The sequence below is a fragment of the Panthera tigris genome, chromosome E2, assembly GCF_018350195.1.
Source record: "Panthera tigris isolate Pti1 chromosome E2, P.tigris_Pti1_mat1.1, whole genome shotgun sequence".
In the NCBI taxonomy this organism is placed as follows: Eukaryota; Metazoa; Chordata; class Mammalia; order Carnivora; family Felidae; genus Panthera; species Panthera tigris.
Window position 1 is genome coordinate 52689009 of NC_056674.1, and position 25353 is coordinate 52714361.

At 48.8% G+C, this 25353-nt stretch overlaps 1 protein-coding gene across 1 annotated transcript in view; it reads left to right on the forward strand.

The window, feature by feature from the left end:
* WWOX (WW domain containing oxidoreductase) overlaps positions 1–23746 on the forward strand; it is a 977998-nt gene extending 954252 nt beyond the window's left edge. The window contains exons 9-10 of the mRNA XM_042969270.1: positions 22613–22925; positions 23666–23746. Coding sequence (XP_042825204.1) covers positions 22613–22801 — 189 coding nt within the window. The 3' untranslated portion in view covers positions 22802–22925; positions 23666–23746. The remainder of the gene's footprint in view (positions 1–22612; positions 22926–23665) is intronic.
* The last annotated feature ends 1607 nt before the right edge of the window (positions 23747–25353 follow it).

Sequence of the window (25353 nt, forward strand, 5' to 3'; positions counted from 1 at the left end):
AGGAGAGCATATTTCTGCAGCAATAATTATTCATAGCAATCCTCGTTCCACAGGAAGGGGCTCCGCATTGTCTGTCTACACCAGATGTTAACTGAAAGAGATTAGAGGTGTTGGTGAGGGGTGGGGGGGGGTTTTCGTCCTGCTCTTCTGATTTGCTTGGCCCTACTGAAATTTCAGGCCCAGAACATTGTTACCTGCTCCTCCTGGAGAGGGTGTTGAGCTTGGGAGGGGTGATTAGTTGACATTTCACGATTAAGACCCGAGTGATTTTTCTTGGAAATTTAACTCTAAAAATTGCCAGTGGTGTTGGATTCTATCTCGTGTTAGGAAACAGATCTGGGGGTGAGGGTGGGGAAGGAAGATAAAGATGTACTCATTTGAAGGCATTCGAATTCTTCCTCATCTTGTCTTCCCATGAAAATGATTTCATAACAAGCTTTTTTTTTTTTTATGGGAAAAATTCACAGGAATTAATGTGGAACCATTAGGCACGGATTCCTGCCTGGAGCCTGGATATGAATGCCAAAGACCACAGGACTTACTGACGTGTCTCTGGGTATTCAGGCCCTCAGAGGGGGCTTAGCAACACATTTCCTGGATTAAACTGGTGTGGAAGTTTAGTCAAATGGCAAGTCCATTTGGTCAAGGGAGGGAAGTCATTTAGAAGGTAAACTCGTTGGCGTTGCTTCGATGATTAGGTAGTTAGTATTAGGCAGAAGGGGCACGGGAAACTGCGGCCCACAGGCCAAAGCCTGCCGGCTCTCTGTGTTTGTGAATAAAGTTTTATTGGCACAGAGCCATGCCCATTTGTTTTTGTATCGTTTACAGGCTGCTTGTGTAGTACAGCACCAGGGCCGCGAGAGCCTAAAATACTTACTTCCTGCTCTTTTAGAAAGTTCAAGGACCCTTGACTCAGAAAATTAACTAGATGGTGGTCCCTCAACTTTCTGAATGGTTGTTAAATCTCTCGTTTGTGCACACCTTTAAACAAAATAGTGTTGTATCTATAATGAGACGCTCAGAAGGCAAGTAAAGTGGGGGTTCTGTTGATAAGAGGAAAAGGCCGTTGAGATTGCAGGAAATCGGGGCCTCGATGCTGAGTCTATCTGACACCCTGGCTTTTGCTTTGCTGTGGATGTTGTTTATTTAAAAGTAGCTTTAGCCGCTCAAAGCAAAGGCCCACCTCTCCAGCTTCTGTGTAAAAGCCCGGTTTTCTAGCTAGATGAAGGCCTTGTGGAAACTGATTTCTCGCTCGATCACTGGGGATCGTTTGAGACCTGATTTGGAGAAAGTTTCTATCAACTCGTATGCGGACCAGGCAGAAAAGTTGTCAACTGACAAAACCACCAAATAGGCCATGATAAAGAATAAACGCCACCCACCCTCGGCCCAGGTAAATGTGGAATTACTCAATAGAGCTTTGCACTGAGGGTGATAATGGGCAATCCGCTAAATTAATCGTCTATTAAAAAAAAATCGCATAGTTAAGGGGATGTGCACTTATAAACCCATTCTTCAGTAGAGAAGTACTTAGGGTGCAGTAAGGAGTTTAAACAAAATTAGTGGAAAAACAGGGAGTTTAAGGGAACAAGAGATCAAGTTTGCCAGACTCCCCCCCACATCAGGTGATTTAAGCTAAAAATGGCTTAAAATATCGCAATCACTTGAAACGCCTTACATAAACTGACCAGGAATCTGGGGCATTCATGCTAGAGACAATTTTCTTCTCCTCAAGATAAGGGATGGGGAATTAGTCATAGGGTATTTCCAGATAATGTAGTTAACACCTCGTGTAATATTAGGTGGGCAGGGAGCTGTGCTCTCGGGGCCAAAATCGTTCCTGCCAGTTCTAATAAGGAATGTGTGTATTTTTAAAGTCTGGGTAGCCACTGATGAGTCATTTCCACAATATGCCTCCCTTGGGTGTGAAATGGGGCAGAAAGAGCCCCACACGGCTGTTGGGTGATCTGTTCAGGCATTCATTCATTCATTCATTCATTCACCACGTGGTTGCTATTCCCACGCACACTTGTATGCCAGGCTCAGTGCTAAGTTCTGGAGAGGCACGGGCGAATAAAATCTCATTTTCAAGGGGCTTTTTGCCCATTGGGACACCTGAAAGAGATGTGGGGTTGTACGTGGTGCGGTCCCTATTGGTCAAGGGTCGGGCGGAAAGCAGACCCTATTATGACCTAAAGGTCAAGGGTCCCTCTTGGTGGCAAGGTGATTCGGAAGCACCAGCAAAGCTCATCCACGTGACTCTGTTTATAAAGGCAGCTTTCCTCTCAAATTGGTTTTGTTCACTTATTTTTGTACCCCTCATTTTAATTTCCTATGTGGAGCCTATCCCCTGTGCTTATTCTCAGTGCGAGAGAGAGAGAATGGCGAGGCGAATATGAACTTGGGGCCCAACCGTCCCTCTTCACATTTGAGTCCTAACCCTGCCACTTGCTGTGTGTCCTTGGGCAAGTTGCGTAACCTCTCTGAGCTCCAGCTTCATCACGTGGCTGCGGGACTGAGGTGAGGGATCAGCCACGGCCGTCGCCAGTGACTGGGGAGAAGGTGAATGACAGAAGGGTCACCCCGTACTCCTTGACCCCCGCCTCCTTCTGCTGCTTCATTTTGGCTGATGAAGGGTGGAAAGAAGTTGGTCTCCCTGGCTGTGAACCCCTGAAAGGTTGCTTATTTTCTGCTGTGTCCAGCCTGTCTGATCCAGAGACCATGTGACCCCGCAGGATCGTAGAGCTGTACATTGGAAGCTGTCAGGGGGCTGAGAGCCAAGGAGGCCTCAGTCGCTGTGAGGTATTTCCCCACGTGCCAGTGGACTGCAGCCCTCCTCCCTGCTGTTCTTGCTCTTTAGGTCCTTCTGGAACCTGGGTCAGGAAAGAGGCCTGATGAGAAAAGCTTCGCAGGCGGGCTGGTGCTTCTGAGCCTTGTCTTTACGGAAGAGCCCCTGTCTTATTTCCGTGGGCCCTCAGATTATGAGAGGCGTTGGTCTCCCAACTAATTAGATTCAGTAAATAATGGCCCGCGTGGTCGCTCTGTGGATAAAGCGTGTTTCTCATTCGGCTCTTAAAAATATTGTAAATAGGTACCCTACCCCCTTTTCTCATTGTGGGTCACCCATCCCGCCAAGGACCTTAGATCAGACCCCACTGATTTGAAGGAGAAGGAGCGAAGTCCTCCTCTCAGAGCGTAGACAAGGCGGGGTAAGCTAGAAGATCGCTAAGTCCAGCCCTTGTCAAAAGGGTGGAATTTGAGGGGAAGCTAAATCGATAGGTAGGCGGGATTATGGCTCCCTTAAAACATACCTTGGCCTGAGCTCACTTTCGCACCTGCCGTACGACCTACCGCAAAGACCCCTGTGGATGTGACTCATGTCGGTTCTTCCCCCAAAGAGTCCACTTATCCACAGCCCCAGGTTCTGCAGGTGCATCGAGGCTGGCCCTCTGCTTGGTTGGGGCGCAGGACTCCGGCTTCGCTGGTCTCTCAAGAGTAAGAGGAGACATCAAAATGTCAACATGGCAGGGCCTTCTCTGAGGTGGTGTCTCTTCTCCTGGACTGAGACTCGGGACAGAGAGACAGGGCTCCAGAAGGCAGCCCCTGAGCCCACTTTCCTTCGCTATTGAGTGCCTGCAGGCAACAGCTGAGCCCATGGGCCCGGAGCCGCCCAGAAATCTGTACCGGGAATGCAAGCTCAGGGACAAGAGGAATCTCCCTGGGACCCCACAGAAGCATCCTTAGCCCCTTGCCTGCCGTGCCAGCATGGCCTCTGGAGTCACAGGGCATGGGATGGAATCCCAGTTTCGCCAGTAAGAACCGAGAGAGTCCCTTAATCCCTCCTTGGGTCCTGGCTTTCCGTAAACTTGGGGAAATAAGAACAAACCTATTTCCCAGCGTTGTTGCAAGGACGACACGGGTGTGGTATGTGTGTGTGTTGAAAAAGAGAAAGAGAAAGCATGCAAGCTTAGGTCAGTGTGGGGCACGTAGGAAGCGTGTAAAAGCAGCTTTCCTGTGAGTCATACCTTGCAGAGAACGACTCTGTCAAAGTCACACCCACGACAGATTGGAAAGGAAAAAAGAAAATCGACCTGCGATTTTGTTTAGGCAGCAACTGAGTTCGGCTGATGGATTTTGGTTTTCCTTTGCCTCACAAAGGGTATTCAATCACTCTGCACTCATATCTTTAGAAATGCTAAGTACCCACTGGGGCAGGCCCTGGAGGGGGTGCCAGGAACCCCTCTCACCGAGGTCAGAGTCTAGAGCACACACATGACCACATCACAAGGTTCAGGACTGGCAGTGAAGGTGAGGAGAGGTGTCTGTTCTAGGGGGTGACATCTGAACTTGGTGATGACGGAAGGTGTCTCTCACACGCCCTGCATGAGAACTCTGTGCGGACCTTCTCCGCCATGTGGTCAAGCCTTCCTGGTTCTCTTCCTCCTGGTCCCAGCCTCTGCCGCCCCCTCCGGTTCCCGAGTTCCACGGTGGGCACGGCTCGTCTCTGGGCGCCTCCGCCTTCCGTGGCCAGAGCTCTGCCGGGTCAGGAGTCCCCCTTGGTCCGTCTGCTTCTCATCTTCCAAAATTCTTGCTGATGTTTCTTGATCCTGGAGTTAAATAAGTTGTGCCCTCTTTATCATGCTTTTAATAGAGTTGCTGGAGGGATCTCTGGCAGACATGCCTGAATACAATGTCCCAACTGGAAGCTCCCCGAAGTCTGTGCTTTTCTCGCCACACCATCTCCCCGCTGAGCCCAAGGGCGAGAAAGGATCTTGCAGGCAGAGAGGAACACGAGCCCCCGGGATGGCCGATACGTCTACGACCCCCGTGCCGCTCTTAATGTTGAGTGGGTCGCACACGCCAGCTCCGTGTCCGTGCATTGCACGCGTGCTCTGACTTAGCCATCAAAATCGTATCGGAATCTCAGATTTACGGCTGAGAAGACGGCCGCACAGTGGCTGAGTGTATTTCCCAGACAGCTGTCGCGTGTTGGAGGTCGGCTGTCGGGGCAGCGGGCTGCGGCGGGGGTTGGCATGCATGATCGGCGGGCGGTGCTCTTGGGATCCGTGCGTGAGGGCCCATGTGGCCTTGGAGGGGCACAGGGAGAGGACTGAGCTGCGATGGGGCAGACACGTCAGCCAGTCGTAAGGAGATTATAACGGGGCGACCCTTCAGAGATGTCGTCATCTGGGGCCAAGGGGCCAAGCAGTCATGGATGTGGGCTGCCTCCCGGAGGGGTGTGTCCTTGGGCAGGGCAGGTCCCTTTGGCTGACAGCCATTTCCAAGGAAGGACTCAGCCCCCAGCAGACATCAGCCCAGCAGCTGGGGAAACGATTCCCGCCCCCCTCCCGCCCCCCATCCAGAATGGGGGTCTCGGCAGCACACCACAACACCTGCTACCCTTGAAAGCCATACCTCTGTCACTTGAGTCTGTTCATGTAAGTGGGGTACGGAGATAGAAGAAAGGGAGAGGAAAGAGCTAGAAAGGTAGGCTGTCTTCTCTAGACCAAGAACTGGCCGGTGGCAAAGGGGCCGGCACTGAGCGGGGATAATGGTTATGTCAGATTAGACGAGTACTGTGTTTGGGGAAAACTCTCCGCTTGGGGGTACACGGGACCCTAGAGCCAATTCGGCCGGCAGGGTTCGTTTGACATCCTGAATACTCACGTATCTCCCTTCTCGGCTGAGAAGGGAGAGACAATTTCACTCCTTTCCGACGTCATTGGTTTCTGTTCCCTGTTTGAAAACGGTAGTCCTCCCATGCAGGAAAGATTTGGGTAACTCAGGTGGCAAAGCTCCCTTTGTTTAAAATAGCCACTTTTAAGGCTGGGACAGCAACAACATTAAGTTCCAGCACAGACCCTCCTCGTGCAATTTCATCGGTAGGAACCTGTTTGTGCGTTCAGCTGAGGAAGTACCAAAACCAAAGCAGTTTCGAGGTTTAGCACCTTTGATGAAGTTACGAAAGTGCAGCGTGAATGAACCTCTTCCCCTTCTCCGTGTCTTCGTCTGTCGGTGGACAAACTGGATGAAAGGCCTTCCGCTTCAGAACGTGTGCCCTAACCTTGTACTCGAAGCTCCTGAGTACCAGGGGGCTGTGTCTGCCCACTAGGCTTGTGATGCTGGGTAAAAGGAGTGAATTCTGAGTCTCTATACCCAGCTTCGTTAATATCTGAAAAATAATTCGCTGTCCTGAGATTTCCAATCCGCCAAGCGGTCCCCATCTCCTCTTCTCCCTGACACCCCCCCACCTCCCCTCCTCTCATACCTCCTGTTCTTACCCACAACCCCATAGGCTCCCAGATCCAGTATTGCTCCATGGGAGACATGCTGGGGGCACATGTATTTGTCATGATATATGGCTGGCCACATGTTGCAAAAAAGAACCTCAGACAAGAACCATGTGGTTTCCAAGGATGCTGAAGTCAGAGAGAGCACAGTTCCCAGTGAGCCAGGGACATGACGAGGTCTGGAGTCAGGCAGATCTGGGTTTGGATCCTCGCGCTGCCTTTCAAGAGCTCTGTGTAACCTTGACCACATTCTACCTCCTTGAACTCCAGTTTCCTGATCTCTAAGTTGAAGTCATTCTCTACCTTGAAGAATTGTTGCAGTCGTAAATGCGCCAGTGTTTCCAAGTTTCTAGAAGGATGTTTAGGACCTATAACCAATTCAATATATGTTGGCAACTATGGTCACCTCGGGCTGCGGGCGCCACCTGAGTGGAATCGGCTTTGAGATTATGGGGACCAACATGAACAAAATGTAAATGTCACAGGTCTGTGTTACTCTGGCCCCCGGGTCCCCCAAACCAACTTGGGTCTCTACTTTGCCGCTGTGCCTGCCCCAACGGTTAGAGTGTGGTTATACTTGGGGTCCTGACCTGTTTTGTCCTGCCTCATGACCTTCAAACTGTTGTTGGTGATGCGTTCTGTGGGCCCCCCCCCCCCCCACCGGCGGCAGTGTCACACAAGCTTGCCCGGGCTGAGTGTGTGGACCTCTTCCCGACCCCACGTTCAGACGGTCGTGTTGAGAGTATTTACACCACAGGTTTGGGCAGACAGTGCGGATCGTCTTCTCTCCCCTCCGTGTTCCAGTGAGTCAGGTGTTAAACTGTCACCGATGCTGCTTTTCACAGACGTGCAAAGCTCCCCACGGGAAAGTAAATTGTAGTTATCTTGCTTGACTCCTCCCCGCCTGCCCCCCACCCCGCCGCTGAAGGGATGACCGTGGCAGTAACCCAGGATTTTTTATGGGCTTAGAAAGGCGATTCTACACTTTAGACAAACCCTACAGTTAGCAATTCATGTATTTGTTCTCCCCCATTGCCTGTTCATTACGGTGAAAGCGTGAACACCCAAGGCAAAGGACGGGGTACGTCTCCCCCATGATAGTGGGAGGTGGTTGATGCGTGGACCCTAGAGATACAGTGGTCCTAAGTCTCAGGCCCTCGCATCCCAATTAGCAGGAAGTTACACTTCTCAGCCTCTAGGGAGGGATTAAATGGTACTGAAATCTGGAGCAGTTATGGATCTGCCCTTCTCTGTATTACACTTTAAATCAATTGGCCCTTTCCCCAAATCTGGGAACCAGAAGCAGCATTAGAGAATAGTAAATATTAAAAACAAGGGGGGAAAGTGACTCCCTCCCCTTTTTTTTTCCCATTAAAAGGCTATCCTTCGTAGGACTGCCCCCTCCTCTGATCACAGATTCAAGGTGACCAGCACAAGGAGCCACTTTTCATTATTTTTTTCACGAGTAGCTGAACCCCTGGCCTCCATCCCAGTTTTAGCCTCACGGTCCAGAGTCTGTGAGCAGCCAACTGGAGACATCTCTCCTAACGCAGGATAAATGAGAAAGGTCATGGCAAGGGCCTGACTTCTGTGGCCCAAGATGCCAAGCGGCAAAGAGGTTAGGGGCATGGGCAGCTCAGGTGCAGATCCCGGCGATACCCCTTACTCGTTGTGTGACCTTGGGCAAGTTCCTTAACTTCCCTGACCCTCGGATTCCGTGTGTGTTCAACAGGAGTATTATAAATGAGACAGAACCCGTGAAAGGTGGAATGCCTAGGATGTTGAAAGGTCTTGTTGTTGTTGAAAGATCTACAGTGGGGTGCCTGGGGAGCCCGGGCGGTTGAGCGTCTGACTTCGGCTCAGGTCACAATCTCATGGTTTGTCGAGTTCGAGCCCCTCGTCGGGCTCATTGCTCCCATTGCAAAGCCCACTTTGGATCCTCTGTCCCCCCGTCTCTCTGCCCCTCCCACACTCGTGCTATACCTCTCTCTAAAAAATAAGAACAAAAGAAAGGCCTACTACAATGATAGTGTAAAGTCTTGAACACTAGATGTGCAGTGCTCCTATGTCCCTCTGGCACCTTCCCCTTTCTCCCGCTACCATTGTTAAGAGTGGGGTTCCGGAGCCCCAGGGATTAGGTTCAGCTCCCGACTCTGCTACTTATGCCTTGAGCTTTGCCTCTTTGGGACTCAGAGCCCTACCTGTAATTTGGGTTAGTGGCCTCAGAAAGGATCTGGAGGAGTGGGGGGATGACCCTTACCGGAAGCATTAAAGTCACATGCATCCCTCAGCATGGGGGGGTGAGCAGGTGGCACAAAACCAAAGTTCAATAATCAAGAATTATTTAAGTTATTTTACTTGCTAAGATTCAGTTTACATGTCCGTAAAATGGGGATAATGATACTTCCATAGGGCTCTTGCAAGGATTCGGCAAATATTCTAGGGCTTGTCACCTGGAAAGTGACACAGAAGGGATCAGACCCCATGTGGATTCATCCATTAAGGGGCCTGCCTTGTAAAGCCGGTGGATTGGGAATCCGGAGGGCACAGCCAGCAGAGGACAGATTTTCCACCCCCTTGACAATTTGAGGGCCGGCCACACCACTGGCTTGTATCATTACTGCCACCTTGTTTGGTAGGTACGAGCGTGTTTGTGTCCCTTCTCTTATCAGGACATCTCCCATCAGGTGTGGCAGCCAGAAGGGGAGAAAGCAGGGTAAGACTCTCCTTGGTGTAGCCGGTTGTGCCGAGTTCAACATTTCTCTGAACTTTGAGGGCAGGAGAGTCCCAGCCGCAGGTGGCTTGTCAGGGGCCCACCTGGTGGCTGCTGGGAGACAGTCCACAGTCTGCCGACTGTTAACCCAAGGCTTGCCAGCCTGCAAGACCTGCTTTGCCTGAGAAGCAATTGGTAAAAGAGGAAGACTGTAGGGGAAGGGCCTCAGACTCCTTCTGGGGTATGTCCCAAATCATTTTTGGGCAGAAATGATATCCCCAGAGGCAGGGGACACCGAGCCACAAGCTGGGGATTGAAGGACTAAGAAATGGAGATCAGAAAGAAGGAGGTTAAGTGTCCAACTTCGGCTCGGGTCAGGATCCCATGGCTCTTGAGTTCAAGCCCCACATCGGACTCTGTGCTGACAGCTCAGAGCCTGGAGCCTGCTTTGGATTCTGTCTCCCTCTCCCCTTCTCTCTGTCTCTCTCTCAAAAGTAAATAAACATTAAAAGAAAAAGAAGAAAGGAGGAGGAAGGTCCCTGAGGCTCTGTGAATGGCCACTTGGCCAGTCACTGAGCAGGGGACGTGAACACAGCCTGATGGGCCTAGTTTTCCACATTTGCGCGTCATTCCAGGAAGCTGTACAGCAACCAGGGTGTGGAGTCAGCAGGAACATTCGTCAGGAACGAGCACACGGGCTCGAACCCAGACACGCTCAGTTTGGATCTTAGCTCCGCTGCTTCCCAGGTGCGTGGCCGCAAGCGGCTTCACCTCCTTAGCCTTTGGCTCCAGGGTAAGCCCTACCTGGTGAAGAGGGTTGGAAGTGTCAATAGGTCATTACCATCATCACCATTGCTGTGTTTTTGCTTGCGTCACACTTGGGATGGGACTCACCCTCTCTGAGGCGGCTGTCCAGCCTCCCACTCATCCCAGCCAAGGACACAGGAACTCAGGGTGTGTCTGGAAGGAAGGTGATTCACGGGCTGGAAGGTACCTGCCGAGGAAAGACTATAACCGGGCTGGGGGATCAGCCAAAGGCAAGGGGCCAGGGCAGGTGACCCGTGAGTCCCCAGAGGGAAGACCGAAAGGTAGACACGTAGGCTTCGTATCTTCTAGCGTTTGAAAGGAAAGAGGTGAGGGTGCTGGGTCAGCCCGGAGGAGAATTTCCAACCAGAGAAAAATTTAAATATGAAGTTAATATGAAGCAGAGCATGGTTGACAGGGGGCACCTGCCCAAATCATCAGGACTGGGTTGAGATTGTCTTGTAGCTTCTTCTTTTCTTTTTTTTAATGTTTATTTATTTTTGAGAGAGAGAGAGCACGAGCAGGGGAGGGGCAGAGAGAGAGGGAGACACAGAATCCCAAGCAGGCTCCAGGCTCTGAGCTGTCAGCATAGAGCCCTACATGGGGCTCAAACTCACCAACCATGAGATCATGACCTGAGCCAAAGTTGGATGCTTAACCGACTGAGCCACTCAGGGTCCCCTCTCATAGCTTCTAAAATTTGGGGTTGACCGTAGCGAGACGGAACTGTGAGCAGGAGGCCCGGCCAGAGGGTTGCTCATCTGACCATCTCATGCTCCCGTGTGGCCCCGATGCCAGTGGCCCCTGCCTCCTGCCCGCAACATCCTCACCCCTGCGTCTGATGCTGGTTCCCTGATTGTCCCACGGTGCTGCTCTCCTGTGCTCTCTGCCCAGCTTCCCATCTCAGACATTTGGGTCCAAATCGCAGACACTTTAAACATGCCAGAAGGCATCAGCACTTCTCTACTGAGTGGGATGCTTTCAGCCAGGGAGAATAACCCTCTACCTTCAGGAACTCAGAGTCAAAAGCCAAATTAAGTAGCCACCAAATGAATGGATACAAGTCCACATCCCTGCACACATGGTCACTTTTGCGTGAGATCATTGATTCCTGGGGTCTGAGTTGGGAACCCCAGGAACTGCCATCCTGGTGGGAATACTGTGGGAAAACCAGTTTTCATGTTTGAAGCAGAAACCAGACTAGTAGAATCAGAGGGATGGGATTAATTGCCACTAGGAGGTGTTACAGAGATGCATATGGGCCTTTTATGGAAGGAACACCTGAGCCAAGTGGATTTCAAGACAGATGTCACCACTTACCAGGCAGAAGACATTAGGCCACTCAGTGCCACCTCTGTGCCTCAGCTTTCCCATCTGTGAAATGGGTATCATATCCCACAGGGATGGATGTGAATATTTCCCCAACATTATATCATAAAACTTTTAAGTAGAAAACTTGAAAGAATACTGTAGCAGTCACCCATCTACCCAACACCTAGAGTCTATATTTTTATTGCACTTTCTAAAAAATGTTTATTTATGTTTGAGAGAGAGTGTGTGAGTGGGAGAGGGGCAGAGAGAGAGGGAGACACATAATCTGAAGCAGGCTCCGGGCTCTGAGCTGTCAGCACAGAGCCTGATGCGGGCCTCGAACCCACCGACCGTGAGATCACGACCCGAGCGGAAGTCAGGTCATCTGCTTAACCGACTGAGCCACCCAGGTGCCTCCTGCGGTTTTTCTTTTTTAACTGCACTTGCTTGCTCACCTGTGGGTCCATCCGTGCGTCCCTTTCTCTAGACACCATTGCACAGGGAGATTTGGAGATTTGAAGGAGTTATGTGTCGAGGGCCTAGGGGCCAGGTGAGAGGTAGGCAGTGGAGTCGGGAATTTTAGAGTGCTTAACACTTGTGGCCGTTGTTCAAATATAAGTGTCCTAGGGATGTGGAGGTGAACTTGGGTCTCTGGTTGCTGCGGCCAGGGAACCAGAGGAGCAGTGGAATCCATGGCCAGCACAGCATCCAAAGATGCTGGATAATGACAGTGAGAAAGATGACTGCCACTTGAATTTTGAAGGCCGTATCCATTGCCCCCTACAACTGAACGTCCCTCAAATGAAGGAAAGGGCAGTCTGGTCTGTATGCTTCCTTCTTAAAACTCTGAACAGAACAGCAGGCCCCTTTGAACTAGCTATCTATTGTGAACTCAGGAAATGGCCAGAGGTTATCACGAATCCTCCCAAGACCACGTGAAGGCTGGTACTATGCCCATTCACAGCTGAGGCTTGAGCCTCAGGATTCGGGTGCATTTCTGGCTTCAGCTCCTGGTCTTTCCCTAGCCTCCCATGGTGCCACTGGACCACAGAACACGCGGTCTTTCCTCCTCCTGCTCTTCCTCCTGCCCCCGGTCCCTACAGGCCCCAAGAGGCGATGTTGATTCTTGTTAGAACAGAGGCTAGAGGGAGTCTCTCCCAGCCCATGGTGAATTCAGAGGGCTTCCTAAGGGGAGAACTACAGGCAGTGAGGGCTGGCTCTTCACTTGATCCGCAGGAGAGTCAGATATTGTACAGGATGCCAGAGCCGGCTCAGTTTTCTAAAGACCTACCTTTGCCGCCTTCTTCAAGGGCTCCAGAGAGTTCCCTGTGCCATCAAATTAAGTTTGGACACTTCAATAAAAAAGTCCCGAAGGAAACTGTCAATTAATGCATTTACACTGAAGCATCATACTTGGGAAAAACATCTTCAAACGCCAGTGCTGTTTTCCAGCCATTAAAAAGTTTGCGTGCTGCTTGGTTTCCATAGATACCTGAGGTAATAGGCTCCTTCCCCTCATTGAAGAGTGAGTGTCGCTCCCTTTCTCTCTTTCTCTTTTTTCTTTTTTTTTAACCTAGCCTTTCATACTTTCTCCCTCCGTCCCCATTTATGAAAACAAAAGATAACTAAATTGAAACCTGGCAATGAGATTTGTCTGAGAAAGACAGCTTGATTTATAAGCTCAAGGGACTTCAATTTTTGCTCACCTCCTTATTATTTCATGACTTCGACAAATAGTGTTGCTACCTGCAGGGAAGAAATGGAGTTTTCAATTGATCAAATGACTTCCCCAGTCCATCAAACACATAAACATACTCGAAAGGGAAATGTTAATGTTCTGTTGAAGAGCACCTGAGTTTTGGCAAGGAGTAGAGCAGGGCTGGCAAACTGGGGCGTGTAGGGCAAATTTGGCCCACTGCTCGTTTTTGTAAATAAAGTTTTATCGGAACACAGCCATGTTCCCCGGTGTGCATGCTGTCGGTGCATGCTGCTTTCCTAACAGTGGTAGATTTGACTTGTTGTGACAGAGACTATATGGCCCGCAGAGTCTAAAAGATTCTCTCAGACTCTTTGCAGAACAAGTTTACTTACCCTTGGCATACAGGAAAGCATCAGGGTTTGGAAGGCACTTTAGGGACACGTTAATCTCTCTGTGACTCAGTTTCTGCATCTTTGAAATGGGGACGACAGGATCCTTTCATAGGGTTTTGGGGATGTGAATGATCTAGAACTGTGCTTGGCACCTATTAGGGGAGCAGTAAATATGAATTTTTTTTACCCCAGATTCTTTTGCTAGAAAAATCCAGAGCCACCTAGCTTATGATTCTAGAAGTTCTTTAGAAAACTCAAGGAAAGTGGGAAGACACAAAAGCCAAACAGTTCTACATTATTCCTGGCCCAGGTGCCGGTGCCTGGCCATGTGTCTCCTCCCTGGGAGCAGGCAAGGGAAAGGATGAGACAGCAAACAAAAGAAACCACAACCATCTAGGAAGAAATCTTTAATTTCTATTCAGCTTGAAAGAGTTTGAGAGAGTTTTTTTTTTCCTTTAAACAAACCAGTTCAAGTACATGCCTTCAGATTATAAAAGTACCTGAAATTGCCTAGAATATCAGCATGCATAGCTTGTTAGTATTTACATATATTTACATACGGAAACAAGAGAAAGATCTACAGCTATTTACAGTCTACATAGGAGAAGAGAAAGGCAGCCTAATTGTATTTCCTAAAATACAGTAGATGAGTCGTCAGCACATGCATATTTAGATAATATTTGCATGATAGAATACAGTTTAAAAAAAAAAGACATACCTTTGTAACTTTCTATGCTAAGGTGTTGCATAATCAAGGTAATTTTTTTTGTTTGTTTTGTTTCTAGTCTATTTGCATCAAGTGCTTTAAAATGTTCACTAACACCGAGGCAGAATTATTTACCCTGGCAATTAAAGCAACAGCACACGTGATCATTTCCTACTAACTAGCAACAAGCTGCTGGTGAATGAAATATCTATTGTTTCTCATTACCCATCGACCACTGTGACGAGATCTCTCTGTATAAAGGCAGTGCCTAAGCTATCACCATTAATTATGGAAGTAATATAAATGAGATGCTCTCCACAGTATGTTCTAAATGAAATATTAACAAGGCCAGCGTCTTTGAGCCTGAGAAATGATCCGTTGTAGAGAGCTCGCTATAAAAACGCGCAAACCTAATGCAAACAGCGGGCCAGACATGGGTGCCTGCCTGTGAGATCTGAGTTCTCGCAAAGTCCATTCTTTTCATTGGTTTCTGGAAGACAGAGTTAAGAGTTAATGCCTTGCCATGATGTGGTCCCATCACAAGACCCTGTGGGTTTTATTCCACCCCCTCCCCATGCCTTTCAGTGCTACAGTTGTGGAATATTTACATGACCTCGGTGTAAATGAACTGTCAACCTTAAAATCTAAACAAACAGCTTGTTTGGGGTTTGCCCTGAAATCTGGCTTGCTCGCAAAAACAGTCAGCTCTTGGCTTTCTAAAAGATCCAGCGTGGCAGGCCAACTCAGCGGAGTGATTCCATGCAGAGGAAAGGAAGGGGGGAGCTTCTGTTTCACCTGTACTGTTAAGATATTCTCTGCATCATTATATTGGAACGGAACCCATTAATTCTGCCTGGCAATTATTTCAAAGGTTTATTTCAGTATACATGGCAAATACAGAGACATACATTTATATACAGTATACAGAGCTACTTAGAACTGAGGATAGGAAGTAGAGTAAAAATGTAAAATGTTTCAAATTAACACAGGCTAAGTATTTTCTTTTACCTCTTAAAACACCCAGCCATCTTTCAGCACTAGAGTCGAGGCGACCTGGTTGGAAAATTTCAGTTTCTAGCCGTCAGATTTGTCCCGTACGGAAGCATGATGCTATTTTGGGTGGCAAAGTTCTATGGCTCTTCTGCTTCGCCATTTCGAACTAACCCGTGGAAGCGTGGCTACCCCAGTGCATTTTTCCATCCCAGAGAACTCCCCATTGGAAAAGAAACTGTACTTTGAGCAGTGTGGGTTTTCCGGGCAGCCCTGGCGGGGAATGCCCAGGGAATTCTTCCATGGCTGTGAGGCCATCAGTGGTATCCTCTCTTATTTTTAAGGACACCATCTCTCAGGCCCAGTCCTCTTTAGGTTCTGGTGGGCATGAATCGAAGGGGGAATAAGCAGGATTAGAGTTGCCCACCTGGAATGCACCTGTGCTGTTCCTCTTCCTTCCCCTCATTCGGAGGAACCTGGATGCCTGCCCAAAGCAGGTCTACAGGCCTCGGAAAACAGCAGGTCTCAGAAAGATGAAAACCATTCTAAATACTGTGCCTCCGCTCTTTTGAGACCAGACATAAACCTGTCATGGAGCCCTGGCAACATTTATGGCAGGGATTCTGGAACACAGAAGAGGTATGAAAAGGGTCTCATTTATTTCAAGGGAAAGTTCAGAACAGTTCATTGAATCGAAAATGCAGGTCCTGAAGCCCTACCAAGGTCACTGCGCCCTTAAATCCTGCTGCTAGCCTAAGTGAAAATCCTCCCGTGCCTGGCCTGCCCAGAACAAACATGGCGTCGGGCCTATTTGGATGGTTGGGATTGGCTGCCTTTTGCTCCCCAAAACTTATGGCTAGTGAGGACAAACATATTCTGTCTTTAAAAACAAAAACAAAACCTTTCCAGCTTTCCGTTCTGAACCGACCAGTATCTGAACTCGTTCCTGCAAATGTTTCTCAGAGGAATAGCAGTGATGTGCCTCCTGACTTTCCATCTCATTCTGCCCTGGTCTCCAAGTCATTCTCTTAAAACTCCATAATGACATTGCTAGAAATTCATGTCTTTGGTCAAGGGGAATGCTGTGGTCCTTGTAGTCTGACTTGGATTTGGGGACCTATTTGGGATGCCTGAAAACAGACAAGAAAGGTTCTGTGTCACCTTGTGGACTGTCTCCGAATGGAGGCCTGTGGACATGTGGCTTTTTCTTGAAAGCTGTACCACAACTGCTCCCCCTCAAACATTTCACTCAGGAGACCCTTTGAGTTTGGGGCTGCAGCCTGTGCTGGGACCAGCTGCACTCATGGCAATGGATTGGCCTACCCTATTGCTTGGTCCTCCCCTGGAGCCATTGCCATCAAGCTCCTCCCCCCCCCCCCCCCCCCCAAGGCTGTGTCCTCACTGTCACCTGGGGAATGACACTGCTTCACCTGCTGTGGGGGAGACAAGTCAACCGAGCGGAACCTCTGAGGTTTTCCGCACTTGAGAACCTGTTTTAGCAAAGAAGCTGTTTCCCTGTGGCAAGAGGAGAAAGCCCATTGCTTTAGAGCAGGATGCATTATCCTCTGTAGGGCTAAGAGTCCGAATGGGACCAAAATGGATGCTCTGGAACATTCTCTCAGACTTTTAAAGCCTCCACAGTTAAAAACAGGTATCTGCACATTCCTGATCTTCTCCACTTTTCTCTATTGGAGAAATTGAGTGTGGTTTGCAATCAATGTTGAGAACAGCCTGTGAGCAAAACTCCTGAAAGTACTGGAAAAAAGTTCTATTTTGACGCCAACAGGAAGTATCCACATGTATCCAAGCCCGTATGGTTTGAAGCCTTTGTGGGAATCAATCGTTAGGAATTAATTGGGGGGCAGGGGGAGAATGGGGCATGGGGACCACAGTTTCCTCTGAACACTTGATGTCACATGTCAGGTATTGTCTTCCAGAAGGCCACACGCATCTTACATGTATGCAAACTTATAGGATGGAGATTTGCTTAGGTTTCACTGGTCTTGATGTGGTTCAGTTCCTGCACTGAAAAAAAAAAAAAATACAAAGTCTAGGGTCCAAGAGGAGCTTGGAGGTGGCATTTTGAATCAGGTGACCTTTTCGTGAAGGTCATTTGCTATTGGATCTTCTGAGGTGGTGCTGAGCCTTCAGGTTTGTTAATCCAAATGGATATAATTTCAATTTAGTTCACTGACTAAACCAACAACAGAAAAAATCTCCTTTTAACATTTCTCAGGTGAAAGCATGACAACCCCACTTAATTGCAGGCTATGTTGGGGTATCACACCGTGGCCAGACATGGCTCGGCTGCGAGGAGGGCAAGGAGGCCCTCATCAGGAAGCTTCTGCCAAGGGGGGGAGACAGGCAACAGGGAGCAGGCGATAGGCGAACATCTGTGTCACCTGTTTGGGAAGGAGGCTTGGCATGCCGACCTGATAAGGCTTCCGGGTGGTTCTGTCCGTGTGGTCATCTGTGTGGCTTTGGACAAGTTGCTTTTAATCTCTGATGCTAACTGGGCTTCTCTGTAAATGGGGCTACATCATAATTGCCTCTGGCTTGGAGAGCTGCGTGGGGGTTAGAGAATCATGCTTATAAAGCTCCCTGGCGGGGCCTGACGAATTATAAGCTCTCGGTACATGCTATCCACTGTTACCCCTTGAATAGTCCCTGTTTGTAACCACTCGTTAGAAGAGCATGACAATTTGGAGGACAGGGTCCTTTGGAATTCTCTGTTCTAGCGTCTCCCATAATTTAGGTAGGTAGAAGCCGGTGTGTTGGTTGATTAGCACTTACTTCACGACTGTCAGTTCGATTGCACAAGCATCACGGTGGAGGAAGGGGGTGACTTTTTGGCTGTGGTTGCGCTCCCGGGGAAGGCCCACGAGCCTCGTTCCTCTGCAAGCTCCCTTACTCTGTGTAATGAAATATGCAGCACATTTTGGAGCTTAAAAGATCGTTCTCAGATGGGAAGGAGGGAACTGATAACATTTGGGGGCCAGTTTGCTTTTGCTTGCCTTTCAAATCAGAGATTCAAACCGTAATTGTTTTTGGAGGAACAGATGTGTACCAAGGTATCTGGAGATGAACTCCGAAACACTGCATTGAGTTTTTCCAGCAGAATGGTTACAGACTCTTCTTTCAGGAGTGTTCTTGGGAGACAGGGAAAGACAGGGTGTGGAGGCAGCCACTGATTCCACCCGAGACACATGCACTCACTCCCTCTTCTCCACCGAGGCTGTGATAAGTCACTCTGCCGCATTCCGGAGCCACCGGACAGGTGGCTGGTTTCGTATCTGGCACATGTTTGCCTAGCAGACCCTGGCGGAGTAACGGGGACAGCTCTGAGGGTTCCAAGAGGCACCTCTGTTGTCTTCCTGCCATCACTGTCTGGGAATTCAGCACGATAGTCACCGCTCATTTCCAAGAGGGCTCTTCTCCCCCGCCCTTGGGTTTCCAAGCTCAGGCTAACTTTCGTGACGGGTTTCTTTACCCAACTACTTTCTGTTGAGTCGATTCACTCAACATTGGCTGTGCGATGTCCTGGCATCGGTATGTCTATAATAAAGCAATCTCCGAACATCTACTCTGCTCGAAATCATTGAATATACAGATGTTCCGTGACTGTGTGTCTACTTTTTTATACGTCTCATAGTTAAATCTACAGCAAGACAGGAATATATTCTTCCTTTTAAGTAAGCATGCATTTTAAAACAGAGAAACTTGAAAACTGAACGTCGTGTAATATGTGTCCTTATTAAAACGCAAGTTATATTAGAGTTGCTAACCAATGCATCACAAATATGAATATGTGGGGGTTGTTTTTTTTTTTTTTTTCCCTCTACCATATATCGTCTATCAGAAACCTCTGTACCTTTCCTTTGAAAGAGTCCATATTCATTTGTATTCCATGCTGACAGCTCCAAAATGATGGCCGGTGCTTCTCAAATAAAGGTTGATGAAAAGCAGCCACTTAACATCTTTATCCCCACAAAGGGTTTTGTGAGGATGGCTCATTTCGATCTCAGGGTCTCAACTCTACATAAACAACTGATTTTTAAAGCCCACCTTTCTGGAGTTGAAGACTGGGCTGCCAATCTGACAAATGATGCCTGAAAGAGAATGACGCACCCTTATTACCTAGATACTCTTAACTTAATCCCCCAAAAAAGAATCGTAGGTGATTTTACATACACTATAAAGATTGAGGGCATACCTCTCCTCTGGCAGCTCACAAATGTTTGACTCGATCCGAAATGGCATTCAGGCGTGATTAAAGGTTCTGCTGGGCTTACCCGAAATTCTCAGTCTTGCGTCATCCGCACCCCAACTCCTGCCGTGCCTACAGGCCGGGGGCCGCTGCACTCCAGTTCCCAGGGATCGCAACTGCCTGGAACCTGTGAGCTTTGGGTGAGCTGTTCTTAAAACTTCACTTAGGGGAACCCACAGCTCCAGCCGGTGTTGATGTGTCAAGGTATCGCTATTATTTTATCACGCTGGATCAGTAAGCAGTGGTGATAACCACCCGGACGTCGCTTCAGATATTTCATAGCACAGTTGTTAACATTATTTCCTTTATATGGCTCTTTCATCTCTTCTGAATTATGTACTGATGCCCCAAAAAGTGGCATGAAAGCCATCTGATGGTGATTAAAGCACTCTTGAAACAAGTTTTTTTTTTTTTTTTTTTTTTTTATCCGTTTAAAAAATGTTTTATCTTGTATCAGCAGTACCGGTTTATTTACTAATGAGATTTCCCTAATGTGGCTCTGTCTCATTCTGATGATAGGCAGACCAAAAAGCTGATGAGCCAAAAATGAGAACTTGTTATTAAACTGTCATCACATCCGATCATATCAAGATGTCACTCAGGCTGCCACTGGCACAGCCGAAAAGAGAAGAGAATTCCCCGAGAAGCCAGAAGGGGAGTGGGCTTGGGACTGAAAGGTACGGTCACTACTTAAGTGTCCCGACAAGAGAGGCAAGGGAAGTGGGCACCAGCTGAACCAAGCAAGACCCGGGAGGGTGGATGTGCCAAATGGATGTAGTTCATCTTCAGAGCAGAGGTGGTCTTTGCTTTCAGGGATCCCTACTGCCCCATGTTCTTCTCTAGAGCCAGAGTTACTTATGAATGCCATCAGGACTGTGGATCACCACCCCGAGCCTCGTGGCAAAGGAATCAAAGCCAGCTCTTGGGAAAAGACTGGGCTTTTCTAAAACCCACCGAGGGAAGACGCATGCCCCCAAGCTCCCTCATCAGCCTGATTCTGAATCAACAGAAGTGCCGAATTTCTTTGCAAAAATACCATCCCAACAACGCAAGAGCGCCATCCGATACCATTTTAGAAGGTCACAGCGGCAAGATACTACCTTGGGTTCAGAAGAATTCCGCTTTTCGCTTTCCCAAGCCACCTACTTGGATCTTCTCTCCCACGATGTGTGAATGCTGATATTGTAAGCACACTCGCCGGGGGGCGGGGAGCCTTAGTTTGGGGATGAGCTCACTGGGTTTTCTCACCACTTGGGAAATGATGGCAAACCACCCGACCACTCTTTGGTGGTTTTGGCCGCTGCAAAGTAAAATGGAAATCGTAGATATCCTGAAAATGAAGCAAAACACTATCTCCACCTGAACTCTGCTAAGAATCGAGGCCAAAGTGATGCTTGGCTTGAGTTACCAGGCCGAGCCTCTCAATTCTTCAATTTGTCTTTAGAGGCGGTCCGCTTCCCTTTTTCCCCACGTGGCCTGAAGAGGAGTCAGATCAGCCGCTCGGAATTCTTTCGATAAATGTGCCAGGTGCTAAGCTAAGGGTTATTAGGAAGGATAATTCAGTGAGAGGGAATTTGGATGACACACACTTATTTCCATTACACTTGAGCCACACAAATCAATTCGAAAAGAAATAGCTGAATCCAAGAAAATAACTGAGTATCTGGGGAGTGGACATGGCCAGGGGGTCGGGGAAATGAGACACCCATTCCTGTTTAATTAAATTGGAGTCATGTCAGGTGTTCGGATTCTGGACTAATGGGACTTGTCCAACCCAGTCAAGCATCCAGCTATCACTAGGACTCAAGTCGGACGCTCTCCACTCCACAGTGCTCCCCACAAAATCCTGTCGCTTGACTGCGTTTGACCATTTGCTTTTCAGACCAATTCAAATGTGACCCTAGAACCCTACACTGAACCTCTCTCCCCCCCACCAAAAAAATAACAAAAAAAACAGAAACGAGCAAAATACTCAAGTCTACTTTTTAGCACTGTCCTAAAATGACGACACCTGGACAGAAATGCGTTTCCCTCTCAAATATCTTTAGTGTCTTCCCCTAATGGTGACCTTATCCCCATTACCTTTTTCCATCCTTTTCTGCAACCCCCCCTCCCTATCAGCTGATAATTAGTTGATGCAGCAAGGGCTGTGATCCACATAAATAATCATAAGATGCCAGATAAACTGTATTGGTTTTAAATTAGAGCCGTGCCTATCGTGTCTCCCTACGAACACCGGCCTATTATTTTTAATTATGGCTTGCAAAGCAAAGTGATTTCTTGCCCTCTTTACAGCGTCCCTGACAGCATTGTGTCAGCCGGGATGATACGGTGCCCCATCGGCACACACATCCCTAGCCACAGCACCAACTGTTACTCAGAAGGTGAATCCAAAGTAATCAATTGTACTCATTGCAACTTACAGTTTGAAGTGGCCTGGGAGGAAATGTACCCCCTTAGTCACTGTCCCCTTGCAAATATGGGATGAATATGAAGAAAGGTTTTCATGGGATCTGGATGAATTACTACACGTGTCCTGTGTCTGCTTGAGACACATCTGCATGGCAAGAAGAACGTGTGTAGGCGTGTTTTAAACATGTTCACCCAGGGGCGCCTGGGTGGCTCAGTCGGTTGAGCATCCGACTTCAGCTCAGGTCACGATCTCGCGGTCCGTGAGTTCGAGCCCCGCGTCGGGCTCTGTGCTGACCGCTCAGAGCCTGGAGCCTGTTTCGGATTCTGTGCCTCCCTCTCTCTCTGACCCTCCCCCGTTCATGCTCTGTCTCTCTCTGTCTCAAAAATAAGTAAACGTTTAAAAAAAAAATTAAAAAAAAAAAAAAAAAAAAAAAAAAAAAAAAAAAAAACATGTTCACCCAGCAAACCCTTCTCCTAGCAGCGCCATGGGCAAAAAATAAATAAATAAAGAGAGGATCTGGCACCAGGCCCTCCGTGGGTTTTCTATCTGATGGGCATTAGAGTGGTTGGTTTCATTCAGACAGAAGGTTCTGGAAACATCTCGGGGTCAAATCACATCATGCATTCAGAAGTCAACGGGTTGGATGAACTTGTTCCTGCATGTTCAAAGGCATATACCAGCTTTTTCTCTTGGCTCAGAAGAGACCTTTGATGTGATTTATTGGGGCGCGTATTTATTTCTGAAGCCTTTTCCTCTATGAGGTGTAAAAAGTCACACCAGCTTGACGAGCAGCGTTTGTGAACTTGCTTTTTTCCAGGATGGTCACCGCATCCCTTTTACGGTCATGTGCTGAGTTCAGTACCCTCTGCCATGCTGAGATCCGGGTGCAGCCGAACCCGACGCGGAGGGGCTTGCTCATGCCCAGACAGGATGAAGTCAGCTCATCACCTCTTTTCTTTAAAAAATAATCACAATGACAATAAGGAGAGTAATAATGATTTTGGCCTTCTTTTTCTTTGATTTCCAGCAACAAGGAGCTGCCACCACCGTCTACTGTGCTGCTGCCCCAGAGCTCGAGGGCCTGGGAGGGATGTACTTCAACAACTGTTGCCGATGCGTGCCGTCCCCCGAAGCTCAGAGCGAAGACACGGCCCGCGCCCTGTGGGTGCTCAGCGAGCGGTTAATCGAGGAAGCTCTCGGCAGCCAGTCCGGCTGAGCGCGAGCGGCCGTGAGCGTGCTCGGCACACACACCCGCCCTGTGCGCGCGCTCACTGCGTGTGTGTGCGCGCGTAGCTGCCGACGCTGGGCCCCTGCCAATTTACGATCCCGGGCCTTTCCAGGTATCCCCAGCCTCCCCCCACCCCGACCCCCGCCCCTGACCCAGATCCACCAGACAAAGGAAGTAAGAGCAGTCACAACAGAGGGAAAAATGCCAAGCGCCGGTGAGAAGCTGGGAATGGCAGGGCCAGGGGGACAGTCTCCCTTCTCTGGGGCTGGGTGAGGCCCGGGTCTCTTTGCTTTCCTGGTGGCGGCCTGTTTGAAAGCGAACGCTTAGTTGGTATGCGGGTCCCTTGTCTCACTGTGGAAGCCCAAGCAATTCTCTCGCACTGTTTAGAGTAGCCAGGTGTCCCCTGTCTCTCCCCACCCTGGCCACCACCACAGCCACGGCCTTACCATCGCCACGCTGTAGCCAGGAGCTGGTCTTCTCCCGTTGAGGGCAGAAGAGGCGAGTGTCTGTCCTTCTTTGCTGCCTGGATCCAGGAGATCATTGTTTGACTCACCCTGACCAAGCCTGAGCGGGCGCGGTGATGATTGGGGACCCTTGTTCCAGCCAGCCAGGAGGGAGGTGACACTTAGAAATGGGTGCCATACACAGAGCTGGTGGGTCGCAGAAGGGCTGGCCCGCACACTCCCTCGCCAAAGCTGCACCCAAAATTCTTTAGAGATTGTAACAAATTCTGCAAATCATGCCCTAGACACCTTGGCAGGCAAGAAAGGAAGCATTGCGTCCGTGAGAATATACAGGATATTTGCGGGAGCAGAGGATAAAAAGTCCTTTCCATTCATTCCTCATTTGCAGTTTCTAGAAGTAACCCGGATCACAGAGGTTCAAGACCTCTGCGTTATCCTGCTGGAGATTTCTGCTTAGACTTCCTGTCACTCCTCCCATCCTATGCTTAATAAAAGAACATGCTTGAATATTATCACCTGAAGTTCGCACTGTTTCTTTAAATGTTTGTTTCAGTTTTGTTTTTTGTTTTGTTTTATTTTTTTAGAAAAGAAATCTAGAGGAAAAATAAAGCGCTTCTTGTAGACGCCAGGAAAACACCGTTCTTGTTTCTTCTTCTCTGAGTTTGTTTTGTTTTTGTGCTTTGTGGCTGTCTGTGGGCCAAGTTGTCTCCCGCGATTAGCATGCCAGCATCATATTTTCTGTTGAAGAAAGAAGAGAAAAAGAAAAATGACTATTGTTTAATTTCACCTTGAGAGGTTTTGTTATTACTAGCGGGTTATTTCAGTCCTCAATGGCTTACTCCCCCTGCAATTACCAAGTTCTCCGTGATTAGAGACTCTATCTGTGCATCAGAATGGGGGCGATTGAGGCCTCTTTCTAACTAACCCCCTTTCCCATTCCAGCAGGGATATAGGCAAGTCCACAATGGCATGACAGAATGCTTTGGCCGAAATACCAAGCGGTAGGGTACGTGTGTGTCATTGTTCACCCTGACGATGGCAGTTTCGGGTCAGGCAACGTCATGAGTCTCTGGGCCCCTGGCCCTGTGGTACGGGCAAACACCGGTGCTTTCCAGGGCCCTGAGTCTGGCACATCCTCTCCTCTGGCTACAGTCTCCCTAACAAAATCCTTATTATCACAGCTCCTTTAAAACCATGAACCTGATAATGTCGCTTTTCTGGTCCAAACCCTCTAGAGTTTCTGAGGTTGACTGTTTGCAAAGTGGTGCTCACAGTTCTCCTCCTGGTCCCCACACCTTGGACAGTCCTCTACTACACCGGCTCTGGCCTGGGCCACATGACTTGCTTTAGAAAATTTGAAAAGTGCCTGTGCACTGGGGCTTGCCTTTGCAACTCTGGAACCACAGTCAGGTGAATGAGCCTGGGATAGCCTGCTGGACGATGACATGTGGTTGCTACCCTAAGTGACATCAAGCTAACCATTGGACCTGTGAGTGAGGCCACCCCAGACTAGTCAACCCCAGCCAAGCCAACCGAGATGAGAAGCTCCCCAACCCCAGTAAGAAGAACCCAGATGAGAAGCAGCTCCCAGATCCACAGAACGGAAAAAAAATGAAAGTCTGTCATCTTAAGCCACAGAGTTTCATCATTACTTGTCACGCAGCAGATACTAACTGATACAACTTCTCATCTCATTGAGTAAAGTCCACATTTTTTACCCTACCCTAGGGATTCTTTCATAAACTGGTTCCCAGCTAGCTTTTCAATCTCATGTTCTAGCACTTTCTCCTCACCCGCTACACGAAGCCAATCTAGCCTTCTTGGGTTCCTGAAATATGCCAAGCACACTCCCCGCTCAAGGACTTTGTACTTGCTGTTCCCTCTGCCAAAATGCTTTTCTTCCAGAGACCTGCATGGCTTCCTCTCATACCACATTCTGGTTTCTGCTCAGATGTTACCCCTTTCTGATGAGGTGATATCCAACATATCAAAGCGAACTAAGGGAGAATGTGCTGCCTGCCTGCCTGCCTCCTTGCACTGTTAAGGTTGCTGTGCTGCCTGATTTCCATATGGATC